General features: G+C 52.7%; 1 protein-coding gene and 1 non-coding gene across 3 annotated transcripts in view; one reads left to right on the top strand and one right to left on the bottom strand.

The window, feature by feature from the left end:
- VAC14 (VAC14 component of PIKFYVE complex) overlaps positions 1-12,231 on the bottom strand; it is a 66,087-nt gene extending 53,856 nt beyond the window's left edge. For both annotated transcript variants that reach the window (XM_075101803.1, XM_075101804.1), the window contains exons 1-8: positions 12,052-12,231; positions 7,720-7,870; positions 5,141-5,308; positions 4,399-4,461; positions 3,243-3,350; positions 2,355-2,464; positions 1,256-1,362; positions 228-362 (exon numbers count right to left, since the gene is read on the bottom strand). In XM_075101803.1, the coding sequence (XP_074957904.1) occupies positions 228-362; positions 1,256-1,362; positions 2,355-2,464; positions 3,243-3,350; positions 4,399-4,461; positions 5,141-5,308; positions 7,720-7,870; positions 12,052-12,155 (946 nt within the window). In that variant the 5' untranslated portion in view covers positions 12,156-12,231. The remainder of the gene's footprint in view (positions 1-227; positions 363-1,255; positions 1,363-2,354; positions 2,465-3,242; positions 3,351-4,398; positions 4,462-5,140; positions 5,309-7,719; positions 7,871-12,051) is intronic.
- On the top strand, positions 8,680-8,750 carry TRNAG-GCC (transfer RNA glycine (anticodon GCC)). The gene has a single exon. It is a non-coding gene; the product is annotated as a tRNA-Gly (tRNA).
- Positions 12,232-12,279: the final 48 nt, after the last annotated feature.

Here is a 12,279-nt window from a genome sequence, read left to right on the forward strand (position 1 = left end):
GGCCAGCCACAGAGAAGCCACTGCAGCCCCACCAGGGCTGACCCAGCCCAGCTACTGCAAGCCCCCTCATGTCCAAAGGGCCGGTGCAGGTTTTAGGACTCGGTGGGAGGACTTCTCCTGGCTCTCTCCAGCTGAGCAGCTGGCCCTGCACCCCAGGGGCAGGAAACAGGCACTCCCCTGCAGGTTGCTGTAGTAGGAGTGGAAGCAGCTCCAAGTTACAAGGATACTCTTCTTGCGATCATCATAAGAGAGACATGGCAGGACAGCAGTCAGGATCCCTGAGGAGTAAGGCAGCATCACACGGCCAGCCAGCTGGATGAACTCTCTCATCCAGCACATGGCTGTCAGCTGGATCAGGTCATCTGTAAGACATGGGACAAGCAAAGGTGAGGGAAAGAAAAGCACTGGCAGCTGAGCAAACTCCACAGGCCAAGGACCACCTGCGAGCAGAGAGCTGCCTCTGGTCCATCCAGTTGAAAGTCCAGACAGATCCTTGTTTGGGACAGTTTAGTCCTAGAGGAGACAGATAAGACCTGAATCTGCAGTGAGGTTGTGGTTAAACACAATCATTAGGTTTCAGAGTTAATGCAGTTCAATCCATAATCCAGGATTCCTCATTTACAAGTATTCTGCCAAGCTTCCTAATTTCCACTGTCACACCTCTAGCAGCTGTGTGTCTGGGTCAAGCATCGCTCCTAGAGCTGGGGGTTTATTAACCTCCCCAAGTTCTGGAAAAGGGACCACTGCTGGGGCAGTCAGCTGATGCAAGGCCAGATTTTAGGCTTAAACAGTGTAAATTCATTGGGTATCAGTTTAATCAAGAGCAAGCAGTCTCGGTCTATTTCTATTTTTCTACCACACAAAAAACCTACTCCCATTCAGCAACATTTAAAGAGCGGTTTAACCTCAGTGAGCTCAGCTCAAAGGTTAAAATAAACCCCTAGGGAGATTCTTCCAGACATGCTGGATGTGCACTGGTGCCCTCCACAGCCAGGTATTTTACTTTCAGGCACCTCTGCTTCGACAGGTTGCCAGACCATTATTTGAGGCTGGGAGATCAGCAGTACAAGAGCAGTAGTGTCAACCATGGGAGAGCTGCCTGTCCTCACCTTTCAGCAGGGTTTGCATGCATGATGGCAAAGAAAGTGCAAGTGGCCAAGCTGTTGAACAGCCCACTGGAAAACTCCTGGCCTGAACCTATGCCTGGCACTGCAGACCTGGAGGCGGATGCTACAGCTCTGTCCTGCACACTCACCTGCTGCCTGGCAGTGGATCACCAGGATATTGGCCATTTCTGCAAACTTGACACTGGAGGGGTTCTTCTTGATCTCCTTGAGGAACTCCCCGAGAGCCACCTCACACCTGCAGAGAGGCAGAGCAGCTAGTTAGCACTCAGTTGCCTTGGACAGAGAAGTTACAGAGAAGTCATAGCAATCAGCCTCCTACATGCATACATGGAAAGGATGCTGGTGGCATGGCATGTGAGCCTCTGTGCAGCGGCAGGGCCAGGAAGGATGAGACTGACAAGCACATCTTGCTCCAAGGCAGAGACTGCACACAGCTGCGAGGATGGAGTTGATGACTGCCCGGAGCCCCACGTCCCTTCTCACAACAGCCACACAGGCTCTGCGAAGATCGACGTGAGACTGGGATGGGGAGCACAGAGAGGAGCAGGAGGGCAGATGACACCCAAAGCTTTCAGGGCTTGTTCCTCGACATGTGGACACTGGGAGACAAAGAACCAGGGAGGATCCAGTAGAGCTTGGCAGTGGGATAGACCCAGGCCAGTCTCACCACTTAGCTGTGCCCGACAAAACAGGTCCAGTTACTCTCTCCCAGAGCAAGGAGCCAAGATCCTCTGACCTTCTTGAGAACACCTAGGTGCTCCTTGGCTTCAGAATGCATCTCAGTTGTGAGACCGGCAATTGATCCGAGGAGCAAACTCACAAGGCTTGCTCCTCTTCTGCACCTGGGGTTGGGTCTGATGGGTTAGTGCTGTACCTTGCTGAGAGAGAGGCTCAGAAGCTGCAAAGCCTGTATGCAGAGCTCACACCCCATCCCAGAAGCACATGTGAGCCTCTGAGGCTCCGATACTGGTCACAAGGTCTAAACCAAGCTAAAACAGTTTGCGCCACAGCACAAACCACAGTGTCCTTCACAGCCACTCCAGCAACAAGAAGCTGGGGAAGGGAGGCCCTTGCCAAGGACACTTTGGTATACTGACCAAGCCAGCCAGAATGCTCCATATGTCACCGTGCACATGGGGTTTCACTGCAGTTATACAGAAGAATTGGAAACAAATTAAGATGGTGAGAAACACATAGCCCTCACGCCCGGCCAGCGTCCACACTCACATTTTCCGTATCTCTTTGCTGTTGTCTCCCAGGATCTGGAAGAGCCCATCCAGGATTTCTGGCAGGTAATCCAAGAGGTTGATGTCAGGCACAGACTCTAAGACCAGGATCTAGCTCAGGGGAGGAACAAGAAAGAAAAGAGGAGAATTTTGGAGAAGTGAACTAACATCACCAGCACAAATCTGGGTGTGATACTGAGGAATTCAGGGCTGAGCTGTGTGGGATAGGGGAAGAAGGACAAGAGAACACCATGGAGTTGCCCATCTCGGAAAGAAGCTGGGCTAGCAGGTGATCAGCCTGCAGCATTGCTACATTTCCAATCACAGCTCTGTAAATCAGAGCAGGGATCAGAACGACTGCTAAGACGTATGCAGGCAGATCTGGGACAACAAACAGTATGGCTGAAAGAGAGACTGCAGAGGGACACATCTCTCCCTAGACCCTGGCCAGGCACTGAGAGCTCCTGCCTCACAGGGAAAGGAGAAAACAAGTGAAAATAGAGAGCAACATCCCTCCATCACAGCTGGGTGATAGAAAGCAGTCTGGCTCTGTCCCCTGGGAGACTGTATCCTCTAGACCACAGTATATCTATTTATACGAGCAACACTTTGACTGTATTTTCTAACTTGGTGTACAAAGTCCTGAAGCAGGTCGGCAGAAGTGCAGTATGAAGTCCCTGTGACTGCAACAGCAAGGTGACATGGAGCTGGCATTTTAAAGAAGCAGGTGAAAAACTCTGCTGGCTTAAAAACCTGCCCAAGCAAATTCAGGTGCCTGAGTTCACACATTGCTGCAGACATCTGCTATTTGCCCAGACATGAGATGGTGATAGATCACAGTATTTTGGAGTTTGGACAGGCAGGCATGTGCAGGACCATGCGTACCTACCCAGGATATGATGAACTGGCGAGCATACTGGTTGTTGGAGTAAATCCTCTCACGCAGCAGTGGGATGAAGCCCACCAAGTCAAACTCGTTGCTCTCTGTCACAATGTCCTGCAAAGTCCAAGCAGGGGGTGTTAGAAGGGATGACCACCACCCCCCGCCAACGCAGCCACCCCCACCCAGCCTTTTTTAAGGCACATGACAGGAAAAAGATGACAAACAGTTGACGGATGGGTCTGTAGGTCGGGAGATCTGGGGAGAAGGAATCATGAGGTTTGTTCAGGCAATGAGCCAGTAATCTCCCTTGGGCAGGGACTAATGCTGAGCGGGATCCAGTGAGGGAGACTTCTGCCTGCTGTGTGCCAGCCTGGCTGAACAGGAGGAGGGTGGAGCATCTCCGACTCATGCCTCAGTGGAGTGTTGCACACACGAGCAAGCATCTTTGATGTAACAATATGTGTCAGGGGTGGGAGAGTCCCTGGGCTTTCTTCTAAAACTCTTCCTACACGCTTGGTGGATTTTGCTGCATGGCTAAGTCTCATGCACCAGCGTGGTGGAACAGATCTCCCAGCAGGAAGGTTTTCAGCAGGCGATGCTGAGACTACATTAACTGCTGTGCTAATGAGAAGAAGCAAGGTGGAGCAGGACCTAGCAGGGACCTACTTACCTCCAAGTACCAGAAAAGGAACTGGGAGGTCTGTGCAAGAAAAAGCCCATTGGCAGGCAGAACAGGAACAGGAACCAAGCACCTACCCCAAAACAGCGGCTCTACTCCTTGCAGAGCAGCTCTGCTCACTTCCCTTTGCTACTTGCTTAGGCAAGAGAGAAAAAGCAGAGGAACAGCCCTTCTGCTAACTAGGATGGGGCTGCAACCCTACTTGGACTAAAACTTTGCCTCCCCAGACACCTCGCTCCCAAGAGCTGAAAGCACATGTGGCACTGTGATAACCTACCCGCCCCTCAACCCAGCTGCCTGAGATTGCCACCAGACCCTCAATCTAAGAGGCTACAGTCAGTGAGAAAAAGAAATGTTTTGACAGTAGCCACAGGACTGAGCTTGGGCGGTTTTAGGAGCTGCAGCCTGAGGGACCGACATGTCTTCAGCCAGGACATGCCTGCAGCCTACACCAAGGATTCTCAGCTAGAGGGGGAAAAATACCTTGAGAAGTCGATCGAGGAGCTCAGAGCCACTTTTGACGTTTGGGTCAGGATCAGCAGCCAGCTGTGAACAACAGAAACAAGAGCCATTGCAACAGCGGGTCCCAGGGCTGTTCCCCGCTCTGAAGTGGAGCTCCCAGCAGGCTCACGGGACTGTTGCTCTCATTTGGCATTACAGGGATGGACTCAGAGAAGTCACTTTATCTCCAGTCATTAAGCTCCAACAAATTCTCCTGAAAGACTTCCTAAGGGGGCTATCAAACACCCATCGCTTCCCCCCAGCTATGCAGGTTTTCATGGGCAAGCAGTCATGTTCTCGAGCGGCAGAGAAATACAAGTTTCCAGTGATAAGCTGCAAAAGCAGGCATACATAGACATGGTTTTGACCCTACAGACCCCACGAAGCTGTAGTGCTGCAGAGCCACCTTGCCTGCAGCAGTTCTGTCAGCCTTGTTTCTTAACACCACTCAACAAGGAGCAGGAAAATACATCCTGGAGGTGAGGAGAGAGAACAAGTAGTCTTACAGTGATCTCCACCATCCACAACACCAGTGGTCACTGCTGCAGAAACTGCTCATTTGGTCCCTCTGACCTGCCTGGGTCAAAGCAAACCAGTTTACTTGGAAAGAAGACCTTGGACAACTTGGTTTGTTTGACCCAGAAAAGACGAGGACTAAAAAGCAAATCTTACTTCTCCAGCATGGGAAATAAAAACACGTGAGGGTTGAGAGGAAGCTTCTTACCTTGCTGAGGCCATCAAAGAGCACGTTGAAATGTGGGAGGACGGAGCCTCTGGCAACCTTGACAATGTTATAGAGGGCCTCGCAAGCATAGTACCGCAGCCGACTATCGGCATCATTGAAACACGTCAGCACTGGCTCAATCAGCTCCTTTAGGTAGAGCCCAGAGTCCTGGTGGACAGGAGGACACTGGTTAGTTGAGGACCATGCCAGAGGGAGAGGGAAGAGATGCTGCTGCTCTGGCACATACTGCAAAAATTCAGGCCCATAATGGCTTAAGTGCACCTATGCTAGACAGGATTTATTAATAGATTTTTGAATTCTATTATTGAAATTATTGAATTTTATTATTCAGGTACAGTGATGGTCACCTGAGCAGGCTGAGAAATTGTTTCAGGGGAGTCTACATCAGCAACTGAAGCAATTACTGCAGCTGTACGTGTTTGGTTTTGATTCCCAGAGATGTGCAAGATGCTGGGGCAGTTATTCACCACCTGCTCCAAGCACCTTTCAAAGCACAAGGGGCCGCCTCCCACTGCACATCGCTCATCTCTACTGGAAACCGGCCTATGGAGAAATCCATCTCTGCCTCCCTCTGCCCTGCAGTCAGGAGAGGAGGCAGAACCCCAGCAAAGCCAGCAGTCACCAGCCCTTGCTGCAGTCAGCCAGCGGCCGGGATTTATCCCACTCTGCAGCTGATTTCTGCGCAAAACTACCAAGGTTTCCAGGACCAGAGAGAACACCCAAGACAGAGATGGACTGAGCCCACCTGCACCTTCAGTTAAGCAAAGAAGCCCGTAGTCTGTTGGGCTACTCTTTGCAATGTCAGGAGCTGGGCACTGTGAAGGAGATGGTGATACAGGCTTCACAAAAAGACATTCAGCTGTCCCCAAAGCACCTTCCTGCCCTGTTGTCTCCAGAAACACCAACTCAGCTGTGCTTCCAACTACCAGATGAGGAGCCGCTTCAGCCTGTACAGCTGCTTACAGACAAGGAGCTACCACAGCTGGCAGAGTTAAGCTGGACACATCTGTTAGATGATGTGATTGCAGGGCTCTGATTCCTAGATAAGATTAATTTTACATGCTGAAGTTTGTCCTCCCGCACTGTGGAAGAGCCATGCTAGGCTGACCTTGATTCTGCCCACAAGCAAATATAGTCATTAATGAGGCCACTCCCCAGCCCAGAGGACTTCAGCTTAAGGATTCACTGGAAGCTGGAGTTTCAGACAAACCCAGAGGTGGAGACAGGAGATTGGCTTGTTTTGAAGGGAAAAACCTGTACTTTGGGGAAACAGGCTGGCATTTCCTGAGTGCCTAGCAAAGCAGACAGCAAGAAAATAAAAAATGTGCAAACCAGCAGACTAAAGAGTTGAATTCTGTGTTTTATCAGTGCCCCTCAAGGCCATCTAAAGCAACTCCTTCATCCACCAGAGCCAGCTGCACTAGCAGAGCTGGCAGCATGGAGTGCTTGTCCCCATACTGTGCAGGAAGAGAAGGTGGGTTATGTGCCTGGGCTGAGGGCAGAGCAGAGCATTACTATCCCAGGGAAGAGAATTTTGCAGAGACTCTGCATTTTAACAAAAAGAAAAGACACGAGTGCTGCTCAGAAGCCCTCAGCAACCAATATAAAGGCAGTTAATATAAAAGCCACAAGGCTTCAAAACATCCACTCAGACTGATCATGCTTCTCATTAGAAGGGGAATAAATGAACTAAAATCTACCTCATAGCTCCTCCAACAAGCACAGTCTGCTCTTCGCAAGCCCTCTGTTTTCTTTGATGTACATCTTACTATGGACCAAAACAACTCCTTCCCTTGCAGGTGCTTCCAAAAACCACTCCCATGGTTTGACCCAAAAGCCTGATGGAGCCATGAGCCTACAGAGTCTGTGGTCCCCTCCACAGGGTCCTGGATGCTCTGGCATATCCCTGGAGGCAACTTACGGAGCCTGTTCTTGTTAACAAGAGGGAAGTTATAGAGAAAGACCTTAAATGGGACAGAAATCAGCCAACTTCCCCTGCTAGGTGCATCAATGTAACACCTCCAGAACTGGACTTATTAACCCATGCCTTTGGCAAGTAAAACTTCTGCCAAGCACAATAGACAGCTACTAGCTCCAGCTAACGCAGCTTAACACCTTATGCCACTTGTTTACTTTGACTACTACTCTGCCACCGTTTGGCCTGTACCTTAGTCCTATTTCCCAAAGGCCCTGCCTGTGCTGCCGGAGCTGGAAGGGCTGCACCTCTTCTCAGCTCTGTTAACACAAATTAGTACTTGACCTGCTGTGTCTAGTCCAGCTGCTGGAGACAGAGAATGGACAGACGCAGTTAAACCATGCCTAGGGAGCTGCCAAGATGCGACCCAGGACAGAAAGTGCTCCCATGCCCAAGGGACGCAGCTGGGTGCGATGGGGAGACTCAGACACAACCCAGCAATATGCTGCAAGGCAAGGAGGGAGCTGGGGAGCTGCACGGCTACCAGCCTCAGTCTCCCCATCACTCTGACCCAGGAGAAGCCCGCGTTCTCCCACTGCAACCTGCACAAGCCAAAAAAAAAACAAACCCCACCCGCACCTACCTTGCCCAGGGCGATGGAACAAGCAGCCAGGCCAATGAGTCCCCCTTTCCGGCTATGGGGGTGCTGGGAGAGCGCAAACTCCTGTGACAGGATTTGGATCACATGTTTGATTTGAGATGTGTTGTTCTGAGCCACAAACTCTCGCACCAGCCTATGGAGAGAAGAGGAAAGAACCAGGCTTTAGGTTCTGCTTGATACAAACACTTGGGAACTCGGCTCCCCACCGCCATCAGAAACAGGGATTTTTGGCCACAACAAACGCCAGAGAAAGCGGTACTGAAATGGGGAAGACTCAAGGAACCTGCAAGTGAAACCAGAGCTCTCCCCTCCTCCCTGCTCACATCCAACAGTGGCTCACTGCCCTCCTGCTGCTCTCAGCCTGCAGCCTCCTATGCTATTCAGGAACTCCCAGCCCAGGACAAACTCTCAAGGGCCACCTCACCAGGGCTGCATGCTTGTAGAGAAGAAGTCACTGCGTCTTCAGACAAACACCCTCTCCAACAAGGCAGGTTACACGGATCACTTACTCCTGACACAGCACAAGACAGCAGCACAGAACCACTCAGCACACACCAGGGGTGCTGGCGGCTCAGTAGGGAATTGTTGCCCACCAGACCCACGCCCAGTGCCAAGATTTTGGACCTTTCCAGCCACTCATGCGTTGCTTCAGCTGATATACCATATATCATATGTGCTCTTATAGAGCACAAACTGTAACAAAACGCAGACAAGATTTCTGCATGCAGTACCTGCTCCTCCTCAGAAACATACAGCTCGTTACCCAGAGATATTTAACACATCAGCTGCGCTTAAACGAAGAGACCTATAATCCTGCTCCAGCCTATGCAACCACTTCAAGCGTCACCCGATCAGGTCTTCAGCCCCAGCAATCCCTGCAGCAGAGCCACCAGCCAGCTGAGGAGGCTTCCGCAGCTGTGCAGGCAGCAGCACACATCTGGAGCATTGGTGGTTCAGTGGTAGAATTCTCGCCTGCCACGCGGGAGGCCCGGGTTCGATTCCCGGCCAATGCAGCACTTTTCTCTTTGACTTCTATCCATAACATGAACCCACAAATCTCAGCATAAACAAGGATCTTTACCTTAATCTTTGAGAAAGGCACAAAAGCTTCCACTGCCTAACTCCATACAGGCTTTTTTTTTTGGCACTATATTGAATCTCATGCTGCCCTCCCTAGATGGATACCACCAGCCAGTCACTCACTTTATAATCCAGGAAAGTAGTTAGATAAGATGTTTATGAACTTTTTCCCCCAAAATTACTAATACCAGCTCTCTTCTCACTCTGCTCTGAGTAAAGCAGTTACTCCCTTTCTCTCTAGGGGCATCATGCAGCCGCCTCCTCATTCTCCCCACTCAGGAGACAAGTTTTCCAACAGCTACAGCCCAACCTATTCTCACAAACTGCTGATTTAGGGCAAAGAGCCCCCGCCCCCAGTCCCACCCCAGCAGCAGGCTCCAGCTGGAGGAACACACCAAGCTCAAGCAGCATGGACCGATTGGGTGACAGTTTTACTGCCTAGATTTAATGGAGAGAGCTTTGTCTGAACACAAATAACTTTACAGACTACCTTCAAAAGTTTAAAGGGCTCAAGCTTTAACTAATGAGGCAAAAGACACCCAGCAGCAGCACGCAGCATCAGTCTGCAGGAGCTACTCCCACACTACAGGCCAGAGGACAAGGGGGCACCTGAGCTGAGAGGCAGCACATCTGTCCTGGTTTCAGCTGGGATAGAGTTAAATTTCTTCGCAGTAGCTAGCACGGGGCTATGTTTTGGAGTTTTGCTGGAAACAGCAGTGATAATGTGGACATGTTTTAGTTGTTGCTAAGTAGTGCTTACACTGGTCAAGGACTTTTTCAGCTCCCCGTGCTCTGCCCGGTGCACAAGAAGCTGGGAGGGGACACAGCCGGGACAGCTGACCCAAACTGACCAATGGGATATTCCATACCATATGATGTCATGCCCAGTATATAAAGCTGGGGAAGAAGGAGGAAGGGGGGACATTGTGGAGTAATGGCGTTTGTCTTCCCAAGTAACCATTACGCGTGATGGAGCCCTGCTTTCCTGGAGACGACTGAACACCTGCCTGCCCCTGGGAAGTGATGAATTAATTCCTTGGTTTGCTTTGCTTCCGCACGCAGCTTTTGCTTTACCTGTTAAACTGTCTTTATCTCAACATATGAGTTGCCTCACTTTTACTCTTCCGATTCTCTCCCCTGTCCCACCAGGGTGGAGTGAGAGAGCGGCTGCGTGGTGCTTGGTTGCTGACTGGGGCTAAATCACGACAACGTCTCTCTTTGCTTAATGCCATAGACATGGGAGAGACGATGCTGGTACTATTTAAGCTGTTTTAAGTCTGTTCTTCTGCAGAAAGGGTTAGCCCTTCCCTTTCTGCTGCTCTACCCTTCCCAAATTGGGTTTCCAGCTTGATCAGCTGAACTGGCTGATCCCAAAGTCAGACTTTGGTTGGCATAAGCCAAGCACGGAACTGTAATCCTGGGGCAGAATAAGCTGGAGCAGAGCTGCTTGGATAAGGAGAACCATCCTGCATGGCAGTAAAGGGACAGTTATTGAAGCATCCCCATGGCTACAGGTGCACAGACAGTGCAGTGCATCTGCCACAACCCACCCTTAAGAAACTACTCCTACAAAGAAGAGAGCAAATTACCAAAAGATAAACATGTTGAACAGAAGAATGGGCTGGATACATTAGGTTTGTACCTGAGCAAACACTCACCCCATCCCAAGAACTGCTTTTTATGGCTGCACAAGTACGCCTTCCACATTTGAGGCACGTAGTTCCTGCCCCGCATCCCTACCAGGGTCCCCTGCCAAAGCCTGAGCAGAGCAGCTCCATTCCCATGCCACCTGCTGCCACGAGTGGCTGGCTGCTCCCCTTGCAGGCTCAGCACAGCTACCATCTCCCACATGAAATCCACCTTCCAGCTTGGATCATTGCTCCTAGAGCTGTGCTGGGCTGTCCCCTGAAGGGATGCTTCAGTTCTCCTCCATGAGCAGTGCCTGGGGAGGACATGGCCCTTCCCAGGCAAAGCCGTGGACCAGAGCAGCACAAAGCACTCAGACCAACGCAGCAAAAGCAAGAAGACGCACAGGGAGCGTTAACGGGCAACACTAGAGGGGGCACGGCCACGTCAGCAGACACCCACAGACCATTGCCTGGGATGCTCTGAAAGGAAGGCCGAGCTCTGCCGAAAGAGCAGCAAGGTAGAAAGAAGTAAAGGCAACACCCAAAGGCCGGGGATGACAGCAGGTGCTTCCCACCTCTGCAGCCAGGATGGAGCATGAGACAAGCTCTGGAGAGACCTCATGGGAGAGGTTAGATGGCACAATGAGGTGATGAACCCAGGCTGACATGAGACAGGCCCTGGACAACAAGCTTGGCCACCCCAGTGCCAGCCTGCTGCCCAGTGAGAGCATCACGTCCCCTAGCCACATTCACAGCTGGGCACAGAGCCAGCCGCCTCCAGAAGCATCACAGAAGAGCAAGTGCTGCGTTTCTGACAAGTTTCTGAAGTTATGCTACTCACACTTTTATTTTGGGCAGGGCTGGGCAACCAATGACAACCAACCTTTCTGCGATGGACTTGCTGACACAACTCCTGCCCTAGGCCACGCGTCCTAAACCGGTAGGTCCTGGCTTGTACCCAGAAGCCAACGGGCTCAGAGATAATCCTCAGTGATGGACAGTATGAGGATGGGAGACACGGAGCAGCTCTAGGGGAGAGCCCCTCCTGCCCGGGCACTGTCTCCTGGCAGGGTCACTGTGCCACCCGAGCTCCCTCCCTGGGCTCCTGAGCCTGCAGCCCCGCGGTGCCCCCGGCGTGCCCGCAGGGGTGACCCCTTCCAGCAGACCCCCCAGCGCCCCCCGGGGGTTATCCCTTCCCGGGTCACTCCAGGTCCCCCACCGGGTGACCCCCTCCCCCAGACCCTCCGTGTGCCCCGGGGGGAGACCCCTTCCGCCAGGTCCCCCCAGTTCCCCCGGGGGTGACCCCTTTCCGGGTCACTCCGGGCTCCCCCGGACCCTCCAGAGATGACTCCTTCCCCCGGACCCCCCCAGTTCCCCCAGGGGTGACCTCTTCCTCCGAAGCCCTCTGCTCCCACCGGGGAGCTGGACCCCAATCTGCCTCTCGGCATCCCGGGCCGGCTCCCACCACCCCAGGGCCCCAGGACCGCCTCCCCCAGCCCTCCCCGGGGCGCCAGGCCGGCCTCCCCCGCCCTGTCCCCGGTACAACCCGGAGCGGCACCGCTCCAGTTCCCCAGCAACCTCCCCCCTACCCCCTCCCGCCGCTCACTTTTCAATCTCGAGGGCCGCCACCTTCCTCTTCTCGTAGAGCTTGTCATTTAGCGCCCGCACCACGCTGGGCGCCAGCGGCGCCAGGTCCCGCTCAGCGTTCATATCCCCGCTGGCCGCCGCTCGGGACCCGCCGCCGCCACCGGCGGCCACGTGACCCCCGCCCGGCCGGCCCGCCCACGTGACACACCCCCTCGCCGCCACGCTCCGCAGCGCCCCCTCGCGGCGC

This window comes from Phalacrocorax aristotelis, chromosome 8 (assembly GCF_949628215.1).
Source record: "Phalacrocorax aristotelis chromosome 8, bGulAri2.1, whole genome shotgun sequence".
NCBI lineage: Eukaryota > Metazoa > Chordata > Aves > Suliformes > Phalacrocoracidae > Phalacrocorax > Phalacrocorax aristotelis.